Source organism: Heptranchias perlo, chromosome 4 (genome assembly GCF_035084215.1).
Source record: "Heptranchias perlo isolate sHepPer1 chromosome 4, sHepPer1.hap1, whole genome shotgun sequence".
Lineage (NCBI taxonomy): Eukaryota > Metazoa > Chordata > Chondrichthyes > Hexanchiformes > Hexanchidae > Heptranchias > Heptranchias perlo.
Window position 1 is genome coordinate 130,045,783 of NC_090328.1, and position 27,631 is coordinate 130,073,413.

General features: G+C 39.6%; 1 protein-coding gene across 1 annotated transcript in view; it reads right to left on the bottom strand.

The window, feature by feature from the left end:
* Positions 1-27,631, bottom strand: part of LOC137321282 (uncharacterized bromodomain-containing protein 10) — a 61,935-nt gene that overhangs the window by 5,645 nt on the left and 28,659 nt on the right. The window contains exons 4-7 of the mRNA XM_067983636.1: positions 17,679-17,761; positions 10,130-10,219; positions 5,832-5,947; positions 4,575-4,759 (exon numbers count right to left, since the gene is read on the bottom strand). Coding sequence (XP_067839737.1) covers positions 4,575-4,759; positions 5,832-5,947; positions 10,130-10,219; positions 17,679-17,761 — 474 coding nt within the window. The remainder of the gene's footprint in view (positions 1-4,574; positions 4,760-5,831; positions 5,948-10,129; positions 10,220-17,678; positions 17,762-27,631) is intronic.

Genomic DNA, 27,631 nt, shown 5'->3' on the forward strand with positions numbered 1-27,631 from the left:
TATGTTTTAATATACATGTACAATATATAAAACTGCCCCTAATTTGACACCAGTTTCAGGTGTTATAATAAACATGGCTGCTGTAAGGAATAAAATTGTCCAACTGGAGATACTTTTTCCAAGTCTGATCATGGGGCTTTGCCCTTAATTGAACTGATATAATGTCAGATCTGAGAATGCCTGAAAATGACAGTTGGATAAATTAATAAAAACAAGTTGGATGAATCTCGCTGATTAGGAATGGGTTTGAGGATCCATGGAATGCTATATGGAACAAAATAGATAAGAGTCATCCTCATTCTTTGATTGATTCACACAACATAAGAATAGAGAGTCTACCTTGATAGGTTCTGGGCAAAACCAAGTGTTCAGTACAAACATGAAAATGTCATGGTGTTGCAGCTGGGCACTGCTAGATGCGGTCACCTGATTCTGCAACAGGTAAAGCCCCAGGACCTGCACCCTATGTTATTTTATTTTGATGTGAAGCTAAACAGAAGCTAACACTTACCATTAACCTCCTTCTCCTATCCCCTCTCCAACTCCTAAAAGCTATGTTCCTACAGGGGTGCATAGGTGGGGTTGTGCTGATTGGAAGATGAAGAGTATTCAAAGAATGCCACTGCCCACATCAGTTAGGTTTTCTTTCTTCTTCAACCTGCATCCTCCAAACACCATTGCAGCCAAGCCCAAGTAGTTCAAAACTAGGAAGGGATGTCATAACTCCAGTTGTCAGGAGGGAGTGTCAAAAGGTGTTATGTGCTACAGTTAAATCTTTACACTGTCCAGTAAATGTGTCAGGATTACTCCCTATGGCAGCTTTGCATATGCCACCGACAGGAACCTTGTTGAGAGATGCCCAGAAAGCACCCATAGGAAAGCTGGAACCTCCCCCCATGCTTGTTCCCCACAAGATAATAATGGATGATGCACCCAATGATCTATTTGGCTACCTGTTGCTCAGTCACCAGTTTTTGCACACTAGGAAATGCATATCTACCAAGATGCCTAAATTGCTCTTTGTTATACACACTTCCTTAGGGCTCTTCAAGCATTTAAACAAAATTCTAGTTCTGACTTGTGTGGCGGCTGTTAAAACAATTGAATGATCTCGACCCAAATGAGTGAGTCTTAAGGGTCATCCTGTCAGAACACTAAATCCATTATGGCTGATCTACAATAAAGGTTTGCAATTCATTAACTTTGCAAGCCAAAAACAAACATCAGCAATGCAGTTCTCCATGTATGAAATTCATTTGAAGAGGTTTGAACAGTGGGTACATTATAAAACTAAATTAAAGTTTCAGCTGGAAACCAATGAGGGCTTAACTCAGCAATCTCCAAATACCTTGCATAAAGCAGGAAAGTGATGGGTGATCCCCATATGATCCAATTGCATCATGAAAGACAAATAGATTCACATAAAATCAAACAGAATTATTTTTTTAAAAATCATTGTTAACCAGATGCTGAAGATCACAAGATGGGACTAATCAGCTTAGCTTTTCTTATAATCCCTAATAGTGGGTGCCTTTCTGGAACAATCAATGTATCAGCCACCAGAAACTGGAGATCCTGATCTACTAGTTACAGTCTTAAAATAACCAGGCTGTCAACCAGGGTTTCTCTGGCTTTGGATGCTGTATATGAATTCTCTAAATGTGAGAAGAGGCCCTATCTCTGTTCAATGCAATATCATGAGAGAACCAAAGTTTGCAGGCCAACAAAGGGTTATCCGTTTACAGTACTTCGTTCTGTTTGCTTGTATCTCTTTAATTACCCATGGAATAGGAGCAAATGCTTATAGAAACTTTTGTATCCTGGAAAAGGAGACACAGTACGGCCTCCAAGCTGTCATGGCTTCTATTCTTGAGAAGAAACGCAATGAGGTGGTTATAAGGAGAGGCAAACAGGTCTACTGCCTGCCACCTCCAAATCCTCAAAATATCCTGAATGACTCGGCTCATTAGACTGAACTATGAAACAACAGAGAATCTGCTTCTGTGTTGTCTGCCCTGGCTAAATGCTCAGCCAAGACAGCGATATCATGACCCAGAGTAACAATAAGTTACATCAAAGTAGCAGACCACTGTACTGCTGCCCAACCACATATATACCAGTTGAACTTGCAATATAGTCTCGATGTGTGCCGGGCTAGCCTCACTGCCTTTAGTTCTAATGGATTGATGTACTAAATTGACTGCTGTATTGTATACTTGCGATTGCAGATGGATGCCCTAACTTGATACGGGTGTGTCTGTTACAGGAGTTTCCCAGGAAATATATTGTTTTCCTGTGACTATGCAAGGTCCAAGGCTGATACCTGATCAATCCTCACCAGCTAGAAAAAGGCGGCAGGAGAGGAGGGTCGTCATTGGCTGAGCAGTGTACAGCTGAAGTGATTGCATAAAATCAGGGGTGTTGGGAAGTAGGTCTTTGTAAAATTTTTAAATAATGATTCTGTGAAGCAGATTCAGATTCCAGAATGCTCTAAACTGGTCTACAGGCAGAAAAGACTTTCGCTGGCCTGACTGAATACCTCTGAAGATTAGATTCCGCTTGGGCTGCAGCTAGGACTTCTCAATTTACTATGAATTTCAGCTACCGAATTATACTGAATATCTGCTCTGCGGGTAGACCTCAGCCATGGGTTCAAATAAGTCAATCATCCTAATATGGATATACATAGAGATCCTTCATCCTGACATGCGCTGCAACCGTGACCCTGTGTGTAGAGAGACCAAAAAGGGAGTACATTGTATTGATAACATTTCCCCCTTGAAATTCAACCCATGAATCCCTAATAGCATTCCTATAAGGCAATATTGGAATATGCATCTTTAAGGTATATAGCAGCTAACCAGTCTTTTGTGCACACTGTGTGGAAAATGTGCCGAGGAATTAAGTTTAAGACCTGGAAGTCTAGCAGAGACCAATTCCACCCCCCGCCACCCAATCTTTCTGGGAATGACAAAATATCAGGAACAGAAATTGCTCTTTCCAGACCAGGGTGAATGCTTTTCACCATCCCTGATGCTAGTAGTTTATCTATTTCAGCTAACAACACTGCTACTGTCATGGCTGTCTGGACTAATCAACCCACAGAATCTCAGTGGTGTGCTTGTGAAAAGAGAGTGACTCTTTTAGATAGTCTTGAGGAATCATGCATCGACAGTGATGCTTCTCATACAGTTACGCATTTGTGCAGGCAGCAACCTACCCAGGATCCAAGTGAGAAGTAAATATTTAGTAGTGCCCAGATGAGGTCTACAAGAGGATCCTCAGCAGGAGCCATTATTATCGATATTACTTAAAAAACAAAGTACGACAAAAAGGCTGGAGTTGAGCCTCGTTTTCTGTAACCTTTTGGTTGAATGAGAAAGGCTCTTAAAAAGGACCCTGTCTTTCATAGCCATCTCTCTCATTGTGTGCATGTTATGCTGTTTTTTTCTTAAGAGTCCAGCACTGTCTCTCTCTGCCTCCTCCCAAAATACCTCTTCCACCAATGGGCAACTGTAAAAGCTGCTAGTGTACAGAGCAATGCACCAAAGGTCATCAATCTCGTTGTGAAATTAAGAGCATAGACTATTGTTTCCGGGTGCAGCATGACAACCTTCATTTGGTCTTCGATCAGTCTATTAACTTCAGAAAATGCCCTGATCTATATTAATTGCCTGGAATAAGTGATCCTTAGTTGAAAAAAACAACCCATGCAAAGGGCTTAGTGGCCAGCCTAACCTAGTGAGTGAACAGAAACATCGATATTCTATCTAATCTACCCTACTGTTATAGAAAGATATTATAGTGATGAATCCCTATCTGAGGAAAAATAAACTGGGGTAATGGCACAAGACCTGGGGCTTTATAAGTCAGACTTTCATGGTGATGTTAATATGCCAAACATTTTCTCAAACTTGGAACTCTGTGGCTGCAATCCCAAATGATTTGTTTTTGAGAAGCAGGATTAGTTGCTATACACAGTAAAGGAGCACAGCTTAAACTCTGTCATGAGGAATTTCTGGAAACAGTATGGAACTAGCACATGTAGAACATAGATTTTGAGTCATGCAATTATTACTGACAGGCACATATTAAGATGTAGGGAGAAAGGAAAAAGCATTAGCTTGCATTAGTATTTTTGTGCCACTTCAATTTAAAGACTTTCTTCAGCAATTGCTAATGATAATGGGTCTGAGTTCTTGGTGTTAGTCAGCCACTGGGACACATGATCTTGTAGGATTATGAGCACAGTAACCCATGTTGAGTTTTTTTTTGCAGAATTTTCTTGTATATGAGTTCAAAGATGGTTCTGAACCTTCGAAGACAAAGTAACAGAACTAAAACTGCATCTGGCTTTGTATTTGGTCCTTTTTGTCATTATATAGCTAGAACGAGGTGTAAGTTTTTGCTAATATTTCTGTTTTCCTTTCAAATAATTGTTCAACATCACCGAATATCCACTATTATGTACAAACAGAATTCTAGTAGATAAGTCAAGTACAACTGGCTCATATGGAATGTGCATTTTACTTATACATGTTCTAAACTCAATAAAATTAAAAAGGTGAAGATACCTATTTCAGAGCATTCTTTCTTAACTATTTCTTGATGATCAGCAAAATTTGAGGATCCCGCTTCATTTGGAGTTATGTCTTTTGTAAGCTCTCCAACCATTTCCTCACTTGGCAAGATATCTCTAACGAACACATCACTATCAGGCTGTTTTTTAAAGTCATCAAAGTCTTTCTTCATTCGAGCTCTTAAAAAGATTTTTAAAAAAACAAGCATTTTTATTAATTAGGCTTCCAGACTGGTAGCACACATGTAAAGTATTCATTAGTTTTTGATGAAAGCTTGTAACCGAGGAATAAAAAGGAAAAAATTTGCATTTATAAAATATCTTATTAAATCTCTCAAATGTCTAAGAGATCTTCACAGAGAGTGAATGTTGAAGTTCAGGAACTAATGGAAGCAAATGTGACTATTATTTTGTGTACAACAACAGTGAGATCCCAAAAAGAGCAATGAGAAAATAAGCCACTTTATCTGTGTTGCTGGGTGATGATAGTTGAGGGACGAATGCTGCCAAAACATTGGGAGAACTTCCTGCTCTTCAAATAGTGCCGCAGGACCATTAACATCCACCTGAACAGGCAGAACTCAGTTTATCATCTCATACAATAGGTTGTACATGTTTTTCTCCAATTTCCCCCGAAACCCCATAGTCCAGTTAGTCCCTCATATACTTGTAATCATATCAGATCAACACACTCTAGGTAGCACTAACATTGTTTCTTAGCAGAACTGAAAGAGACAGAATCAGCCAAGACTTCCGTCCTGATTGCCATCCACTGAAAGTGGAAAGTGTGCCTGTGGATGCTGGTAGAGGACCAGAAATGAATAGGCATGCTGTTCAAACTCTCTCTGTGATCAGTGAAAGGGCACAAATTTATGAACACAAAAAGATTTAAAGGGGAGGTTGGAAAAAAAATATTTTTCTCTAGAATGTGGCATTAGAAACTGTTATTGAAGCAGAGGCCATAAATTCTTTCAAAAGGAAATTAAATGGTTGCTTGAAAAAGAATGTTAAATAGTATGGGAAGTGGGCAGGAAAATGGGATTAGATGAAGTACATTATGGCAAAAAGCACCGTGAGCTCCAAATGATCTGTTTCTGTGCTGCAACATTCTGATTCTAGGAAGAACAGCCACTTGGACACATTACTGAAGAGCTGTGAAACTGCTCCCCAGCAAGATTAATTGTTAACATGAAGGGTTAGAAAAGGGAGAGGACAGAGGAAAAAAAAAGAGGCACACCAGTGCAAAAATTACCGATTTCTCTGATAAGCCTTGATTAGCTTTTGTTCCCATGGCAACAGTTCATTCAACAGTCGTCCTAGGGTACTATGTAAATCTTTTAAAGCTTGTCGTCTGTAAAACCATTTTTCCTAGATACAAAAAATAAAGATTATCTCACATTATGGTCAAGTTATATGATAACAGTTATATCAAAACCTAACATTCCATCAAGACTCGACTAGCTCACCGTTGGTCCCCAATGCAAAAACATTTTAGAATTATCAAATTGCCATTAGCCTTTGACTCACTAACTTGTAGAACTCTGCACAAGGTTTGTTAAATTTTTTTTTTAACAAACCTCATAAAACTTCATTTGTTAATTCCAGGCTAAGTTTTTTTATTGCCCAAAAAGTTAAATCAAAGATAAAAAGGAAAATAATTTAAAATCAAATGGGTAATTATTGCAATTTAATTTTTATGCATTATACATTTTATTTTTCCATCTGGTGAATTTTTGTGGTTAGGGAATAGTTCATTCTTCCTCACTTCGTGCTCCCAGGAATCAAGTACTCCAACATTAGGGAGTATAATACAATCAGTTACAGAGTAAGCCTCCAATTATGAGCCTCAACCCCAACTTGAGAACAGCCCCCACCACAGCACCAGCCTGACACTTCTACTTCTGACACCAGTCATATGTGTGTGGCCTTTCAGCAATTTTACCATTTCACTGACAAACTAGGGGCAGCTTTGTGAAATCATTCACTAAGATATGATTTGAGGTTTCCCAAATTATTTCACATGGAAGCATTACAACCAAAGAAACTTTTGACTCCTCAGTGTGGGCTAGATTTGCATCCAGATCCCCAAAGTGAAAGGGCACTGTTCTTATGAGACTGTTAATGCTCTGTTTGCCTCACAATTATCTCTGACTTCCCTGAAGCGAAATGCATGCTTCGAGATCCAGAAACCTATGTTATAGGTGAGCGTAGGTCTAATAATTGATTTGTGTATCTGTAAAAGTCAAATGCACTTAATCTTCCAGTAGATAGAAACATTACAAGCAACTTAGCTACTAGACAGGCTAAATAGTCCATTAGGTTTATTTACAATCAAATGATACAAAATGAAAGACAATATTAAATTACAAAAAGTGTCAACTTATACACAACTGCAACAATGATGTTTTTACCTTCTTGTTCAATCCTGGTCAGGTATTTAGTACACAGACAAGCTTCCCAAAAATGTGTCCTTTGCTAGGAATCATGTGGTAAACACAAGTTCTGCCAGCCCTCAGAGCTCAAAGACATGACTAATGCCACAGAATGACCTCCTTTTAGGATGCTGCATTTACAACTATAGTATCAGTATGAAGTGGTTAAAGGTGTGAATGTTACCTGAATCCAGTGTCAGGGCCTGATCAGGCACCAGAGCAAAATGAAGTGAGACCATCCTGGATGAGGGAGTCAGTTTGGGCCTCAACACCCGATTTATTCCATACAGGCTTAAGCCACACCACTTTGCATCAACACTAAACCCCTATATAATGGCACCCTCAAAATTCCTTAAAACTCAGGATTCCTTACGTCTGCTATTGTTTCTTTAAATCCGCAAACAGATGTGGTAATCTTAGGTTAAGTGGAAGTCAAATAATACATTAGTGATTCATCGTGTCTCTTGCAACCCCATTTAACTTCATCAAGAGGGACAGCTAACTGCTGTTGAGAGAGGGAGGGGGGAAAAAAAAACTATCCAGTGACAAGATTTTTCCCAGCAACGAGAGATTTCCACGTGAACTTCCCCAACAACGAGCACACTCCCCAAAAAGGAGGAAAGTATCCAATTTTATAACTTTTTATTTCTCAATAAAAGTAGGATTTGCCTATTGTAGCTAACCATCAATATAAGGTACCAATATGTTGATCAGCTAAACAAATAATTCAACTAGGTAGGCATAGGGTGGCTCCAAAGCACATTACAATGAGTAAAGGGGACATAAGACTATTAAACCCATTAACGACCCATTTCACAGTACAATCTTGTGCATCATCCTCTCCAGCTCTAGAAGACCACGGTTACTCATAATGCATCACTATATATATTTCAACTAACAGCCACCTCCACCACATGTTCCAATCTCTTTGGAAATATAGGATTATATAAAACTGGAAAAAAGACCATAGCCAACTATCAGGCCAGTGCCAAGGCGCGCAGTCTTCTTACCCCATTTTAACTCTATACCATTCAATAGCCATGTAATAAATTTTGAGGGTGATGAATTTTTACTATCCACTTCCGATGTGGGCTATTCCAAATGTTTACCACCCTGTGTGTGAAAAAGTAAATATCTTGACTATATGAATACATATTCTCTTGTCCTACAGCTTGCATTAATATTGAATATTATTTTGGGATCCTGTTTACATTTTCACTTGAAAATCTTAAATACTTCAACAAGGTCACAAATAAGCTGTCTTTTTTCCAGTGTAAATATCTCTAGTACTCTCAGCCTTTCTTATAGCTCAGGTGCCCAATCTATTTATGAATTTATTTGACCACCTTTGTACTTCCCCCAAGACCAGTATGGCCTCATGTGATGCAGTACTCAGAAATTCATACAATATTCAATGGTGGACAAGTGCTTTTTAGACGCTAACTATCACATTCTGGAACTTGTGCTCTAATCTCCAAACTATTTGCGCTAAAATTCTATTTGGCTTTTGCACCACTGCTGCAAATTGCACTGACAGTTTAAGGACCTTTTCCATGAAAATCCTCATGATTCGCTGCCTCCTTTGCCATTTCATATAGACTGTTACATATGAACATACGAATTAAGAGCATGAGTAGGCCATTCAGCCCCTCGAGCCTGCTCTGCCATTTGATAAGATCATAGCTGATCTGATTGCGACCGTAACCCTACCTTCCCGTCTACCTACTATAACTTTTGACTCCCTTGTTAATGAGGAATCTATCTAACTCAGCCTTAAAAATATTCAATGATCCTGCCCCCACCGCTCTCTGGGGAAGGGATTTCCACACACTCATGACTCTCAGAGAAAAAATTTCTCTTCATTTTTGTCTTAAATGGAAGACCCCTTATTTTTAAACTGTGGCCCCTAGTTATAGTCTCTCCTACAAGGGGAAACATCCTCTCAGCATTCCTTCTAGTCCCTTCAGGATCTTATATGTTTCAATAAGATCACCTCTCATTCTTTCTAAACTCCAGTGTATACAGACCCAACTTGTCCGACCTTTCCTCATAAGATAACCCCCTCATCCCAGGAATCAGTTGAGTGAACCTTCTCTGAACTGCCTCCAAAGCAATTATGTTCTTTCTTAAATAAGGAAACCAAAACTGCACACAGATGTGGTCTCACCAATGCCCTGTACAACTGTAGCAAAACATCTCTACTTTTATATTCCATTCCCCTTGCAATAAATGACAATATTCCATTTGCCTTCCTATTCCTTTTGTACTCCCACTGTTTGTTTCCCTTCCCTAGCTTCATGACTTTACATTTCTCTACACTAAACATCTCCCACTTCTTGGCCCAATCCCACAACTCTCTGGGACTGGTCCACTTGTTCTCACCTTTTTACAATCCCTCCCAATTTGCTATCAGCAAACTTGTTACTGTCCCTTGCTCCAAATCATCAATACACATCACCTCTTTCCATGTAGATGTTGCTCCCCAACAACAACCCTTTGCATCCTCTGATCAACCAATTTCTGGAGCATTGTGTTGGCCCCAACAGTTACAAATTACACCATTGAGATCATAATTTTGGTGCTAAAATCATAAACACAACAAGGGAAACAACAAAGCAACATTAGCAGAGAAATGAAAGCAAATGGGAGTCAAAACTTAAGAAAAAAGATCCTTAATTTGTGGTTGTATATACAATGTGCAATTTTGACAGTCTCAAAACAGGTTTTCACATAACTGGAGTTTTAAGCCCGTGTTCCAATATAAAATGGTGGCTGTTATATGCAGAAAAATATATGATATCAACAGCTCGCAATCTGCCATATCTTACACATGTAATTACAAAGTCCCCTTCTATATAAGGAAAACTTAAGCGAAAGTTTATTTTCCTCAAGTAGAAGTTCTTAAATACTCGAACTTCTACATATAATAAATACTTGCATTTATATAGTGTCTAACTAGGTTGAAAAGCATTTCACACAATAAATTACTTTTGGAGGGTAAATGCACTAGCCATTCTGAGTCAGCAACATCCAAAACAGATTAACACGATGTACAATTTATTGGAGCACTTTTGACTTACAAATTTTGATCCACAGAACAATGAAATCAGTTACTTACAGATTTCTTCTTATTATTTTCCAGTTCTTTTAGCTCTCCTTCCATTTTGGCAATGAGTTCCCTGAGTTCATCAAGACTAGTGCAAACAAGCTATAGAGAAAAAATTTTTAAAATCTTAGTTAGAATTACTGACTTATAGAACTCTAACGTACGAAGAACAGACTTTAAATAATATACTTTGCAGTTAATGGCATCTTTAGTTAACAGCTTACTGCTTTAGACAAACTAATTTCCTACATTCCACACCTTTTTCTTAATAGAAATAACCAAAAGCAAACTTGCCATTTGAAAATACTGAGATCATGATGTGAAGAAAACATATCTAAATGAGTAAAATAATTATGATTTCACATAAAGCTTAAAGAAAGCACAGGATACATGTGTGGATTAATGTTAAGTAGGTAAAAGAAAATTAGTAAGAAATACTGGAAAACAACATAAATTGGGAACAGGAAACTGATGTTTTAAAAAATCCACAGAAGTTGCTTCCTCGGACAGCTAAGCTGATTAAAGCAGCAAATAGCTGAGCATACAAAGAAAGTCCCAGGTTGATTCATGGTCTTTGCTGAGTTAGCTGATCTCAGCCAAGATGGCCAAAGGAACATTGAAATTGGCTTTAGTGATCCTAAGTTCCCACTGTTCAGCGACAGGATCAGGTTAGGCACCCTTATTGTTCGTATAGCTTAATGCTCAGCACCAAGGCTCATACATGAATGGCCACTTGGGTGAGGAACAGAGGTGTCCCCAGCAACCCCTCCAAGGAACCATACCTCAGTGAGAAATTAATTACTCCAAGTGGAGGAGCAAATTGACAGAAAAAAGGGGGGAAATTAGCTGCAACTCAGACTCATTAGGGTGGAGGTAATTTAGTACAGAAAAATGAGTACACCTTATGAGTGTAGGGCTTGCTGAATCCAGACTTTCTCCCAACACATTAAACTCATGCTTACAACAAAAAAGCAGTTTCTATAAGCACACCCAGATCTCCCATGAACTAAAGTTTGCATCCTTATGGGTGGCATGAATGGGATAGCATGCTAAAGGACTAAGAATTACCCTTTTACCACCAGATTACACAACACCAGTAAGGGGGAGGGGGAAGGGGGAGGGTTCAGGTAAGAGTAAATTTATATATCTAAAGAAAAAAGTCAAGGCTGTGGAGCAGAATAGCAATTTGGATAAAAACAGAGTGAATCAGGAAGGGGCAGAGAGTTTAACAAAGGTAATAGGGCATTAGTGACTAAGGTCATATCAGGGGAAAAAAGTAAAAAGTTAAAATGAAAGGCACTATATCTGAATGCAAGAAACAATCGTAACAAAATAGATGAATTAATGGCACAAAGAGACAAATGGATTTGATCTAGTAGCCATTACTGAGACGTGGTTGTAGAGTGACCAAGGTTGTGAACTAAATATTCCAGGGTACTTGACTTTTAGAAAAGATAGGCAAAATGGAAAGGGGAGGAGGGCTAGCCCTTACAATAAAGGATGAGATAAAGACAGTAGTGAGTAACGATCTTAGCTCAGAAAATCAGGATGTAGAATCAGTATGGGTGGAGCTAAGAAATCTAAGAAATAACAAGGGGCAGAAAACACTGGGGGGGGGGTAGTTTACAGGCACCCCAACAGTAGTTATAGTGTTGGACAAAGTATAAATCATGAAATTAGAGGAGCATATAACAAGGGTAATGCAATAATCATGGGGGACTTTAATCTTCATATAGACTGGGCAAACCAAATTGGCAAAAGTGGTTCGGAGGTCGAGTTCATGGAATGTATTCGAGACAGTTTTCTAGAACAATATGTCGAGGAACCAACAAAGGAACAGGTTATTTTAGATATTGTGTAATGAGACAGGGATAATTAGTAATCTTATAGTAAAAGATCTTCTGGGAGTGAGTGATCATAATATGATAGAATTTCATATTGAGTTTGAGAGTGCTGTAGTTAAGTCCACAATTAGGGTCTTAAATTTAAACAAAGCCAATTATGTAGGTATGAGGGGGGAGTTGGCTAAGGTAGATTGGGAAATTAGATGAAAAAATGATGGGTAGATAAGCAACTGCAAACATTTAAAAGAAATAATTCATAATTCTCAATGAATATACATTCTCTTGAAGAATAAAAACGCCACAGGAAAAGTGATCCAACTGTGCCGAAGTGGAGAAGTTAAGGATAGTATTAAATTAAAAGAGGCGTACAATGTTGCCAAAAAGAACAGTAAGCCCGAGGATTGGGAGGGTTTTAGAAATCAGCAAAGGATAACCAAGAAATTGATAAAGAGGGAGAAAATTGAATATGAGAGTAAACCAGCAAGAAATATCAATACAGATTGTAAGAGCTTCTACAAGTATGTAAAAAGGAAGAGAGTAGCAAAGGTAAATGTGGGTCCCTTAGAGGCAGAGACAGGAAAAATTATAATGGGGAATAAGGGAATGGCAGATACCTTAAACAAATATTTTGTATCTGTCTTCACAGTAGAAAACACAAAAAACATACCGGAAAGAGTGAGGAATCAAGGGTCTAATGAGAGTGAGAAACTTAAAGTAATTAAGATTAGTAAAGAAAAAGTACTGGAGAAATTAATGGGACTAAAAGCCAACAAATCTTCTGGAGATGATGGCCTACACCCTAGGGTTTTAAAAGAGGTGGCTGCAGAGATAGTGGATGCATTGGTTTTGATCTTCCAGAATTCCCGAGATTCTAGAACGGTCCCCGTGAATTGGAAGGTAGCAAATGTAACCCCGCTATTCAAAGAAAGAGGGAGAGAGAAAACAGGGAACTACAGGCCAGTTCAGTCTGACATCAGTAGTGGGGAAAATGCTAGAATCTATTATTAGGGACGTTGTAACAAGGCACTTAGAAAATCATAATATGATTAGGCAGAGTCAACATGGTTTTATGAAAGGGAAATAGTGTTTGACAAATCTATTAAGAGTTTTTTGAGGATGTAACTAGCAGGGTAGATAAGGGGAGAACCAGTTGACGTAGTATATTTGGATTTTCAAAACGCATTTGATAAGGTGCCACACAAGAGGTTGTTATACAATGTTAGGGCTCATGGGACTGGAGGTAATATATTATCATGGATTGAGGATCGAGGTTATGATCTGGAATGCGCTGCCTGAAAGGGTGGTGAAAGCAAATTAAATCGTGGCTATCAAAAAAGAATTGGATAAATACTTGAAGGAAAAAAAATTACAGGCTACAGGGAAAGAGCAGGGGCATAGGACTAACTGGATTGCTCTTACAAAGAGCTGGCACAGGCTCAATGGGCCAAATGGCCTCCTTCTGTGCTGTAACCATTCTATGGTTGACGGACAGAAAACAGAGCAGGAAAAAAACAGGGTCATTGTCTGGTTGACAGGTTGTAACTCGTGGGGTGCCGCAAGAATCGATACTTGGGTGTCAGATATTTACAATCTATATTAATGACTTAGATGAGGGGTCCAAGTGTAATGTATCCAAGTTTGCTGACGATACAAAGCTAGGTGGGAAAGTAAGTTGTAAGGAGGACGCAAACAGGCTACAAAGGTATATAGACAGGTTAAGTGATTGGGCAAGATGATGGCAGAGGGGATGTAATGTGGAGAAATGTGAAATTATCCACTTTGGTAGGAAGAATAGAAAAGCAGAATATTTTTAAAAGGTGAGAGACTAGCAAGTGTTGGTATTCAGGGGGATTTGGGTGTCCTTCTACACGAATCACAAAAGGTTAACATTCAGGTACAGCAAGCAATTAGGAAAGCAAATGCTATGTTAGCCTTTAATGCAAGGGGGTTGGAGTATAACAGTAAGGAAGTCTTGCTGCAATTATATAGCGTTTTGGTGAGACCATAGCTGGAGTACTGTGTACAGTTTTGGTCTCCTTACCTAAGGAAGGATATACTTGCCTTAGAGGGGGTGCACTAGATTGATTCCTGGGATAATAGCATTGTCCCATGAAGACAGATTGAGTAAGATGGGCCTATAATCCCTGGAGTTTAGAAGAATGAGAGCTGATCTCATTGAAACATAAAAGATTCTTAGCGGGCTTGACAGGGTGGATGCTGAGAGGCTGTTTCCCCTGGCTAGAGAGTCTAAAACTAGGAGTCATATTCTCAGGATATGGGGCTGGCCATTTAGGACTGAGAAGTAGTAAAGTTCCTTCACTCAGAGGGTTGTGAATCTTTGGAATTCTCTACCATAGAGGGCTGTGGATGCTCAGTCGTTGAGTATAACAGAGATCAACAGATTTTTGGACACTAAGGGAATCAAGGAATATAGTGGGAAAGTGGAGTTGTGGTAGAAGATCAGCCATGATCTTATTGAATGGTGGAGCAGGCTATAGGGGCTGTATGACCTACTCCTGCTCCTATTTCTTATGTTCTTATAGACCACTTGGGTATCCTGCCATGCTTTCCTGTCCACTCTGAAAGGCTGAAAATATCACAGTCAGACAGTTATGTTCAGACTAAAACTATGATTTATTTGCAAGCGTGATAATTAGATATAACCAGAAATAAAAAGGCAGGATACTTATAGTATAATTAGTTGTAAACCAGATAGATTGAGGGGTATGAAGCCTCACGTACCGAGTTCATCGACATACATAGGTGCAACTGACAAAATGAAAGTAGGGACACTTGAAACCCATCCAAGCGCCTTTGCTCATTGGTTGTTCAAGCCAGTTGACAATTTGAACAAAACTATTTGATTTGGTGGTAACCTCACCAAAACCCTGCCTATTTACATCTTTTTCCTCCTCCGCTTCTGCTTCTTCCTTTTTCTCCCTCCTGCTCCCCACTTCGCTCTCTACTCAACACGCCTCTCTTATTCATCTCCCTCACTACTGTCTTGCTCGCTCCAATTGTTTTTCACCTCCCTTGCTTTTGTCTCTTCCCTCCTTATTTTGTGTCTCTCTGCCCCTCATTTTTGTTCTCCTTTCCCTCTATTTCCTACAGCATTCAAACTGCTGCATGAGGAGACCACATGGAGCAGCGTGGGGAAAGTGAGCGAACTAGATAAATCTTTCACGTAGTGGGTGAACAGAACTTCATTAAAGAACCTAAACATTAATTGGGACTGTCCGAACCATCCCATGCATTGTTTGCACCAGTGTCGACATGGAATTACCTGATCCCATGAGCAAGACCAGGAGATCCGATGGTCTCCCCACATTCTACATTAACAGTAGGTATGCAACACCCTTTGAAAATTAAAGCACAGTTGAAGGAGCCATTTTCAGCAGAGGGATCTCCACAAAGAAGAAACCAGTTAGAGATAGTTAACAGCACAGAAGCAACATGGTTGACAGGAACAATTGACAAGATAGTGAAGTAAATATTTAGTCAAATAATCATTGTGATTACTAACCAATTTTTTGATAAATAAATCAATTATATACTTCTCCCAGTCTGTGAACTCATTATTTTGTATTTATAATCAAATAGTTCAGTATTATTAGCATAAAACTGATTAATTTATCTATTCAGCCGTTGATTTATGCATTTATTCATCTCTTTGAGACTAGTCAATGGAGTCAGCCTTCATGAAAGTCAATTTTTAATTATTGCATTCACACATTAACATAACTGCCTGATAAAAATCAAAAACAGTCAGGGGGGTGTGGGGGCTATTTTCATATCAAACTACTTCCCGTCCATGAAAGTGTCTTAAAAATGCCTTCACAGCCATATATTGGATCTGTATTCATATAATTAATCTTAAATGCTCACCTCTACTCTCATGGAGACTAACATGATGTTTCCATTTTTAGTGCTTTAGGTCATGGAGAGGTTCTTTGTGTATCATAAAATGACCCTACAGATTTGTGTGTGTTGGTTTTTTCCCTATTCTTCTTCTGTCAATTTTCTTCCCTCCCCTTCCTTTTCTAAAGGCACTGACTCCTTGCTGAGATAAAGTTCTAAACATGCTGGTAGCTCTGAAGGTACCTCATCCAAATGGGTATTCTTCATGTACGAGTGTTGACAAACAATTTAATTTATAGGTGGGATCACATCCTGTCCTCGCCAGACAGCCACAAATGGACACTTCCACCAGGTGTCGATGAGTAGTGATGAGGAGCAGGAATCTTGGCCAATTTTTTCTGAACTAATCCATGACTGCTGAAGCCAATAACATCACCTCTATACATAACCTAGCTGAGATCAAGCAGCTGACTGCCAACTGGGGTTTGAGGCAAGTACCTTCCTAATCTGTAGGGATTGATTATTCAGTGTCTTAATCAGATGAGCCAGCAGAGAAGCCTGCTCATCAGATTGTAATGGGAACCAGCAGTTCAGACTAGCATGAGAACTGATCCAAAACTGCCCAACCCAGACATAAATCACCATTAGCCACTTATGACTACATAGGTCAGACAATACAGATGTTTTCGCCATTGAGCAGCTTCAGATGGGCTCTCTGGCCACTCCAAAGACCCAGCTCCTATTAAAGATAATGGGAGCACAAGTTATAAGAGTGAAAAATAAAAAGGAAGGAGAGAAGATAGTGCTGTGTTACAAAACACTATTCTGTGACCCTCTTTAGCCATTATCCTTCACAGTTTTGAAGAGTCCAGCCAACAACCATGAACACCGTCACTCCATGATCAGCCTGAAGGAAGTGCACTTGAACAGTGCTGCAAAAAAAGGGGGGAGGGGTACAAAGGTTGCCAGCTTGTAGCATTGCTATTGCAATAACAGTTACAAACTAGCTCCTTCCACCCATCAAAAAACAAAATATAAATAATAGAGGTTCAAATAGGAGAGATCTTAAGTTTTTTCTTCTAAAAGGATGAATATAAAAATTAGATTCTGTCAAACCACTCACATTTTGAGTGCTTTCCCTCCCCTCAAACATCATTTGTCTCCTTTGACCAGCATGCTAGACTTCTCCTGCCCTGCAGTCACAAATAATAAAACACAACTGTCTGATCACCTTGGGATGAATTTCAAATGGATAAAAGACATCCCTGTCTTAATGTCTTTACATCAAGACAACATCTTGGATTATTTTCCAAAGAAACATTCACAGATTGATGGAAGTTCAATGTGGCAATTCATTAACTTGTAGAACTCCAGATTCAAGTCCCTATGGGACTAAAAATATAAACAAGACTTGGTATGCCAAACTCCCTTCATAACATGTGAAATCAAGAGCAAGACGCTGGCTCCCTAACCAGAGGTAAACACTACCTATACACAGCTAGCACACTCTGGTACAATAGGTTCTACAGGTGATGGCTGTAAGCAACACACTGGAAGAACAAATAGGTGGGGAGGGTACATTATGCTTAAAACAACCCAGTGATAATGTGAAAGCAATCTATAGTATAATGCCAAATGGTAGATAATATTGCTCAACATAATTATGAATTGGCAACATGTATAACAGCACAGGTTTGTTCTTTTGAACAAATCTGCATTAAATGAAATCCATTGCTATAAAATGCACATAATTACCTACCCTAATTACTATAACTAGGATTTCTGACATTATTAATTTCACGTTTAGAAGTTTATCAAAGTTGTTTCCTAAAATGTTGTTGATTTGTTAGCAAACCCACCTGAAACTGTGGAGTTGTAGGCAATGGTGGTGGTATCGATTTCTTCTTCTTCTCGTCCGTCTTTTCAGAATCTGGTTTCCTTGCTGGGGACATTCATGAAATAAGCACATTTAAGTAACCAGAGTTCTTAGGAATATTAAGCATCAATTATATTGAAGCTTACATTTCAAGTTAAAAATTGTTCTTGAAAACTTAATGAGGAGTTATGTTGCACCAACTAAGACAATTAATTTATAGATATATATACCAGGACCTGTGCTGCATAAGGAATAAAGATGGCAGAAAACAAGGTTGTAACATTTATCTTGATGAGTTATAAAGATATATGTAAATATTTCCTGGCAATCTAATGCTGAAAACAAAACTGCTAACAGGAACTCATGGCAAATATATTGTCTCACATCATGTCACAACTATGATATGAAGAAATATTTAAGGTAGTAATTCATCTCCAGATATTGCTGTCAAATGTTAAAAAATATACTTGATGAACAGCCCATTGTGATTTACTGGGTTGCAATTCATTGCCAGCAATTATCCTACTTCAAATCTACTCAGTGATTTTCTAACATAAATTCCCCTCTCCTTCAATTTTTTTCACCATCTCTTCAGACACCAGTAAGTCAGTCCTCCTACGCCTCGCCTAAGTGACTATTCTTATATATGAGCTTAGACACTGAGTGTTGACAGGCTATTTCACCGTGGGGAGCATGGATGCCAAGTGTAATCAGGTGTACCACATATGTATGCCATCAGGCAGGGATCACCCAGTAACACAAACCTTGGCTGATTTTTCCTAGCTTTGGACCAGAAACACAGAGACCAACTGTAGCAATCTACTGCCACCGTAGCAGGACAGCTAACTCAGTGCAATTCAGGGATCAAAACCAGGCCCATTTGGTTTGTATGGTTCATTGATCATACATCATCAGATATTTATCCATTCAGCAAGCCCAAACAGCACTAATTTTAAATTAGCACAACATTTGTGATGGACTATGGCACAAACAGTGGATGGTCGGTCCTTGATCCCACACGAACACCATATAGTAACACCAACAAACTTGCTTCACTTCTGTACGACATCCAACATGTTGGCCAAGGTTTTCTACTTCTATACTCACCAATACATGATTTTTCTGTCCACTAAGATGAAGTGGGGAGGGGGGGAAATTACAGGCTGATGAGCACACAAATAGCAAACCTCAGCCATTAATGCAAAGTATAACTAGTGAAAGGTTATTTCCATTGGTATGTCAATTATCAACAAGGGGATATAAACTTGGAGATGAATCAAAACATAAAAGGAGGTAAGATTTGTTTTTCACCAAAGCATTATAAGCCAAAGAATATGGAATGCCTCACAATAAATGACTATCGAATCTGTACCAATCTAGATATTCAAGAGGGCATTAGATAAACACTCAGAAAAATATTAAAGGTTATGGGAAAAGAGCACAGAAGTGGTCTGAATGACCTGTGTTGAATTTTCTATGATTTAATGCATCCAATGCCTCCCCCTTCTTAAAAACACCTGTAGCCCACAGCAGAAAAAGTGTGAAATGAACTATTTCTTCTACAGTCCCTTATGGAGATCCCATCACATCATCTCACCTCAGAAGCAACAGTTTTGCAAGCATTTCTTGATTTTACCTTTCAAAAACTTCAAGCAATGCCACAAAAAGTTGCCATTGAGCTGGGTTTTGTCACAGCAGATCAGGTGAGCAAAGACAACTGATTCTGCTTTTCAAAGTCATGGCCATCACAGCACGCATGCTTGTTTTATTTAAGAGACTACCGCAGTTTTCCACCTGACTCTCAAAAATACCTTTCCTGTCAAAGGGTAGCTATTACAGTTACTGCTACACCTCTCATGACAGCAACATAAATACCATCATGCTAGTCTGAGGAGTAACACATCAAAAGCTACGGTTCTCACTGATGGGTCTGCTAGAGAGACAAACTTGGAGCTGTTGTCTCTTTGCCAGGAATGAGAGTTTGAGACGCGGAGTCTTTTGCTTATAGATTTATTAGAGGAAATTATATACTCAAACAACACACATCATGATGCGAAGGCTGTGGGAGATCTTGCATTAGTTGCTAAGCAGTAGCAGAGTGATCAGCCCCCAGTTCTTACTAACTTTCATTACAATGGTCTTCCTTTTATTCTTCAGCTGAAAAGTCATTACATCACATCCTGCATTCCGTTGACACTAACTACCATTAGTTTATCATTCCACAGATTTGGTATCAGCGGTTGAAAGTTCCATAATGGGTTTCCTTACATGTATAGAAAAGGTAAACATATAGTCAACAGATAGATTTGTCTACCAGAAGGTTAGAACTATGCAAATAATAAAACAACTATCTTGATGATGACAATGGTACTAACCTCGCAAGGGGCCTTGAAGGTTTGGGCTGATTTTTAGACATTTCCCAGAATGCTATTGCCAGCAGATTCTGGCTAAGCTGTCTGTCTGTTACAAAATGAAGTTTTAAACATAAAATGGATTCTTTGATACAACATTTCCTATCAGGGTTCCTAACAGGTCCGAACCATGAACTGCTGCATTTCATCTCAAGACTAAGGGGCAACAACTGATTTTGAAAAATTGCCTATTTTTGAGACAATGTGGTGCTTTGGTGATCAAATCCTGCGTAATAGCATGCCATCGTAACCTAATTAGATTCTGGCATGTAATTAAATCATCAGCAGAGTGCATCTATTCACCTGAACTCTCGCTAGGGAAGCTTCAAATTTGTCCCCTGCCTGGTGGGTTTCCCATGTTGAGTGAGGACTAGGAAAGTGCAACCATCAAATCTGAGACTGGTGCGTTATACTGGGGATCTGCTTGGTCTTGGTCACCCTGTACATTATCTGGTTCACAGCTGCTAATTTGCATATGTCGCCTCTGATTTGTGTGTCTGTGACCATAGGGATATGGCCATGAGGAATCCCATGACACTCTGATTTATGCAAGATCTGGAGAAAGAGTTCCACTCAGTGGAAATAGATTGAGAGTTTGGGCAATTCTTGTGTTTAGCAACTCTGCATTAGGAGCTTTGTTCTGACAATGCAGCTGTGAGCAATTTGTCACAAACATCCTCTTACGTCCCCCTCAGGAAAATCCTCCGCTCAATCACCTTAAAGTGGACAAGCCTACTCAGTGCATGCATGGACCCCCTGCTTGTTGTAGAGATCTAATCTGCCCACTGTGGACAGAAGCAGAGCAGTTATTGATGATCTTGCTCAAACAGTCAATTTGGCCATACAATGTGCACTGTGGTTCCCCAGTATGCTGAATGGGAAGGGTGCCAGATTTGCTCAAATTGTCTCTCCAGAGTGTGTGTGGTTGTTTCAAAGAGAAAAACCCCAAATGAAAACTGTGTGGATCGATACCATAGGCATGCAAAGATTCAGATTACCAATTCTCCATAGCAGGGGACAAGAAGTCCAAAGCCAGACTTGTATGAGAGGTCACAAATATTGCCCTGACCGCTGAGTTGTGGGATACATGTCTTAAGGCCTGCTCTATGTTACTAATCAATAGTTACACCCTTGGAGTGGTCAGTTATAATCTGCCCTTTGATTTCAGTTCAATCTGGCACTGGGCAGTCCCAATGATGTTTCTGCATCAGCAGGTATGAGTGAACTCTCGGCCCAGAGAGGCGTAAAAGGGGTCCTATGTCAGCTTGTCCTCGCAGATCCTTATTGTCAACTGAAATGATAAGGTCCTTGGCACCATACAGTACCAGTGTTGCATCAGTACCAATCTGGGTGCAACTAGATTTCTTGGGCTTGATGTCCTTGCCTATCTTGCTTTGAACAATAAAGGATACACTGCAGCTACTCTTTGTCATATGATTTCGAACTGGGCCCACTGGACCCTAAGATTTCCTTAAGGGGTTTGTTCATTCAACAGATTTCTGTATTTGTTGACTTACTAGCATGTAATTTTTATTGCTGCATAGTAATAGAGTATCCGATACCACCTTTCAGAGATTAGGACAGGGAGTCGATAGAGTAGAGGGTTAGCTGCACGGAAGAACATTTGAAAAGCATTTCTTTATTGGCATATTTCATGAGTGAGATACATTTTGCCAGGTTGTGGATTATTAGGCAATAAGCATTTTACATAGTTGTGAGCATCAGTGATTGCAAATGGGATGCTGCATTTTGCACAGTATTTAAAGCTTTCGGCAAGTGTTGTTGCAGAGAAACCAATCCAAATATATTGATCTGATGCAGAAAATGTATTGCATGCATTAGTGTCAAGGGGTGCAATCTTTGACAATAGTGCAGCTGAGGTGTACAGACTGCTGAGTGTGAAATTCCAATTTGCGTCTCTTGTATGTTAATATTGATTTGTTTGTCTCCTTTATTTACTCCCTTATATGACCATCTAGGGCAGAGGAGTTCAACCTGTGACCTTAGGGGCAAGTGACCCCCCCCCCCACCACCACCCCAGGCCAGGCCAGGGCATTCTGATCCTCAATCCAAATTTTGCTTCTATTTCTTATTTGTTGATTTGTTGTGTTTGAATTTTGTGGATGTAGGGGTTTTAAAAGGGCTGCTCACTGGTGGATAAATCCTAAACAGAACACTAAGATCTGATAGTATTAGCAACTTGCGGTATTTGCAAATTAATGAGAACATTCATTTAAACTTGATACGTAGCTCCTGAGGCTCCATAGTGCACATCTACATGGCCCGGGAACACAAAAGCTTGTTTAGCCCTGCTCTAGGATAGGAATGGTTTCCAGTACTACTAAACAACCTAGAGATTAGGTTTATTTTCCTTTATACGTTTGTCCTGAAAAGGCCAGGCTAGTAAGATATTTTCTAGAGGTTCACCATGTAATCATGTAGCATAAACTCCAGGGAATCTTAAAATAATACAAAAACCCTAGACAGGACAGATTAGATAAAGCTGGATTAAGTAGAAAAAAAAAGTTTGATAATGGGTCTAATCTAACCTACTCCTATAAGGAAGCTGCAGATTTTGTTCCTCGTGTCAGACCACTGATCACTAAAGTTTGAGGCAAAGATCTTAACAGGGGAAAAAACTGGCACAATGGCACAGGTCCTGGCGCTTTACGTAACACAGGAATAGGACATCACGTGCAACATCATTTATCTATGATGGCTTAAATTTCAGCTTCCTTAGAATCTATCAAACTAGGCTATGCTGTGTGGAAAATGTGGATAGAATTAAAACTTAAAAAGGACAGGGAAAACAGAATGGGAAAAAAAGTTGACGGTTGAGGGGAAAGGGTGGCAAGTGCAGCACAAAGTTTTTAAACAAATACAATTTTGCATAAAACTAAATTTAATTTTGGATTAGTGGCATTAAAGCTACTCGACATTTTGAGTAGCCTTATTACAGTACTAATGGTTTTTTTCAGTCATAGTGCGTGAACAGAAAAAACTGTCCGCCTAGAGGGCTAAGAGTTTCCTTGAGCCTTCCAGCAGTCTGAGAATTAAATTAAATCTGCCTTTTACACATCACTGTCAAGAGGAATTTCCTTTAAATAACTACTACCAGGCAATGTACAGTGGTATTGTGGTTTTTAACCCTAGATATATTAATGTAGTTGAAGAAATTGCATACCAACAAAACCACAACTTTCACTATTTTGCCAAATTAGATCAAAGATAATTGTGATTAACAGATTTACAAAAAGTAGCTTAATACAATTAGTTTACTTCACTAGAAATATGAAAGATTCTTCACAATGTTGCTTGATCCTCAACTTGTTTTAAAATTCAACAGCACCATAAGTGGTTAGTTACAAAGAAAGCACTCAGAACTGGTACTGGTGAAAACACCTTTTTTTCCCCTCATATAACTGACATATCCAAGATCACATCACTTTAAACAGCCAAGAACAATTTAAAGAGCTAGCACCCACCACTGGCATGCTTTTACTGAAAATGATTGGCAGATAGCACCAGAGGGGCAACTGCTGTGTCATTCATGAGCTACAGTCATGTGTACTAACATTTAGAGATAATTCTGAGCCAGGACTCTGCAACCCATTGTGAAACTAGGCAAACAAGCATGAACATCCACAATTCAAACCTCTGGTAGAAGTATTCAATCGTAATTTCCAAAAATGTGATCTTCATGAAGAGCAGAGAGAGGAGATCTACTAATATCTGCATAACCACGTGGGCCACTTCTAGATGGACATACTAGTAGTTAGTCATAATGATGGTACACGTGCAGTCTCTTCAGATACAAGTCAGACCAGAAATATCCAAATTTTTTGTCTTAGTTGGTCACTTAGCCCCACAGGCAACATAGGAATTGCGAGATGAAAAAAGATCAAGGTCCATCTAGTTGGCCTTTTAGCATCCTGGTAGTCGCATTGTATAACATTGGAACATTTACACCATAAAAGCACTGCAGTCGATTAATAATTTATTTTTACAGACAAATTAAAACAATTTTGTTATTACGCACATCTGTCACATGACTACACATCTTGTGGGGAGGGAACACTTTCCCCCACGAACAAGCACTGTCCAGAACAGACTTTTCCAAATCATCAGGAGCACCAAATTCAAACAGGTAAATTCATGCCATAAAGGGAGTGGACTATGGGAAGGAGTGTCACCTGGGCTTCATGGGCTGACTATAACCCATTGACTGCAGTATGTTCTTTCCACAAAAATCTCAAAAGGCCTTAGTATTCCTATATCTTTAAGTGGGATGCTTTCTGTGGCTTTTGTGGATGGCTATGTGAAAATAGGCTGCCTGGCAATTTCCTATGTACAGTCTGAAAAACTGTGCTCAGGATAAACCATGTTGCATTTCTTTTATTTGTTCAGGTTTCTGAGGTCCTTAGCTTGAGGTAGATCGCCTTCAAAATGGAACACATATCCCTTTGAAAAGGTTCCCAGGACTAAGGGATCTACGGTAACAGACTACCATTGGTTGACGTATCTAGAACAGAATGCATTTGCCACACAGCACTGTTGGCTCGACTAAGCTGCCACGGTACCAGCAACTGGCTTTTTCATTTGTACTTGAACCTCCAAGGTTCACTCGAGATTCACCAACATTTGAAGTAGAGGTATTCAAAATCAAAAGCAACATTAAAACAGCTCCTTCTGCTAACTTAGTGAATAAATGGATAAATGTGCAGCTGCAAAGGTGTCCAAGCTTTTCTCTTCATGGACTGCATCAGTGTTCTATGGAACCTTGGGGACCACATATAAGCCTAGAAATTGGATCACGCCCAAATCAGGGCAAGATACCATTGATGCAGGTGCTCCACGAGGCCAGCAGCAGTACCAAGGCAAATTGGTCCGCCAGCCTTATTTGCTTATTACCGGTTAATTGCAGGTGCCACTTGCAGCCCCAAAGGAAGCTCGCCGGTCCCCAGGGAGTGGAAAGACATCGTTAGGAGAGTCTGAGGTAGAGGCAATGGGGAGGGGGGCAAGTTGTGGCTGGCAGCGGTCTGCGGATTAAATGTTGAGCCAGGAAGAGCACTCCTGCTCCTCTCAGCTCCGCAATAAGTAAAACGGTTCAAGCTTACCTTTCAAGAGGGAGCCTCCAGCAGTCCCTTTAAGGACTGCTGGTTTGACTGCCAAGCGCTTGAACAAACTGACCGCAGCGTGCACGGCGTATGTTACGGTTATGTCCAACCGAATTTTGCAACGGGGAACTCGAACAGCCATTAGGCCCTCTATTTGCATATGTGAAAAGCCCAACGTCTGTTTCAGGTGCGGGCCCTGGACTCCGACAGAGCATCCTTTGGCAATACAGCGGGCATGTATTTCTGCCCCGCCATATTGGACCCTAGGGACCCATTTTATGCCTGTAAAACAGCATAAAACAGGCAATTTCTAGGCCATAAAGTTTAAATCAATGTTACAATTAACTTGCAGACATCAATGCATGGGCTGATGTAAAATTTACCCGCCAGTGAGGCTATGGTTCTATCAGTATTTGCAATGCTCCAGGCCCATGAACTTCAAACAAACAGCAGACAAGAAGCATAAATAGGACCGAGTTGCTGAGCTTCGAGGGCTGCATGTGACCCTGTACTACTGAATCATACAAGTGAAGAAGGTTCCAAGTTAGATCCCTGGTCTGTGCTGAGTTAACTAATTTTAGTAGGGGTGATAGTGGGGACACAATTGACCTCAATTTCCCTGGAAGGAGGGAAAAAATATTGACCAAGATCCTCACTCCTGTCCATCATTCAGTGACCCTCACTGGCAGTAGATGTTGGGTGCGGATTACATTCAGTTGGGATGCAAAACTTTCCCATGGTTTACAACCTGTTGACACTCATTGTCCAGGCTGAAGCATTAAGAATGGCCACTTGGGTGAAGTATGGAAAAGCTGCCAGTACCCCCATAACAAGACCCCAGTACAACTCAGCATCTTCAGGAGAATAAATTAAAAAAGCTCATGGAAAGGAAAATAAAGGAAAGTGGACTGGAGCATATAGTAGGAACTCCCAATTCAGAATCATAACAGTCCCTTTCAATTAGTCCAAATTAAGACACACAAATTTCAAAACTAGTTAAATGAAGATTTCAGGATTTCTTTTAATGTTGTTAGTGATTTAAAAATTAGTGTGGGGTCACATTCAGTTTTTGACAAGAACAATTTGTTCTTACACATCTAACTATATTCACCCTGAGAAAAGGAAAACTACACCCTTTTACAGATGTCATAGGTACAAAGATGACACCATCTACTGGAACAAAACAAAAACACAACTGAAAAGCTGCCCTATTCAACATTTGATATATTACTACCATTGTCAGGTATAAAGTTACAGGCCTGCCATTCAAATTCAAAAAGACATTTGAAGCTTCCAATTGTTTTTGATGACTTCCGATTAAAACACTTAATCAGTGTATGGATATTTTGGGCACTGTTGGGGTTCTCTCGTACTGTAAGCTTACAGCCCTACACACATTTTAGGGGTCTTCTGCAGAAATCCAAGCTCTGTCCATGGTGCCAAAATTGCAATTACTGTATCTGTGCATTTTTCAAGTTTGATTATTTAACTACCAATTAAAATAAAACATATGCAATTATTTTCAGAGTACATAACAATACCACTTGTCACGTACTTCAACTTATGGGGGGAAATCATCTATTTTCTACTTGTTTTAATTAAGATGCAAATATAATGGCAGCTTATTTATGTAACCTTTGTTGCTTTTTAGTTCAATTACAGTATAACCATCAGCCTCACTAATTTAACAGAATTTCCATATCAAATCACTATTACATTAAACAAGACAGCACTATGTCACAAAGCACACCATAATGAGTTCAGCCTGACTGCCTGTGCACCAAGATCACTGCTCACCTGTGCCTCACCACCACCACAACACAAATACCCATTCATGCCTTCATAAGCTTGAGGATTGTTTTTTTCCCAATGCCCTTCTCCTTGGCCTTTCCACTTCCACCTTCGCAAGCTCCAACTAATACAGAATTCTGCAGCCCAAGTCCTTCCCTGCACAAAATCCTGCACTCACCAAGCTGCACTGTGCATAATTATTTTGAATTATGTATCTGTGCCCCATCATGATATCAAGATCCTCACTCTCATTTTCAAATCCCAGCTGCGGAATCTTCTCCAAGCATACATTCCAACCTGAATGCTCCATTACTGTGACTCCAGATTACTGCTTGTTCCCCTTAGATTCTACCAGAGGCCAATCTTTTAGCTATTATCATGCCCCTCTCCTGCAGAATTTTCTTGAAGTTTTCCACCTTTCTAGTCCTTATTCTACCTACAAACGCTTCCTCAAAACCTGTCCCTTTGACTTTGCCTTCAGTCAGCCCCCTGCGCCCCAGCAAATTCCATTATTTTCTGCTCAGCGTCCATCTCTTCCCCTTATAATGCACTCAGATGAGGAGTGCTATATAAATGCGTGTAGTTATTTTACAGACATTTTAAAAATGCAGGCATGT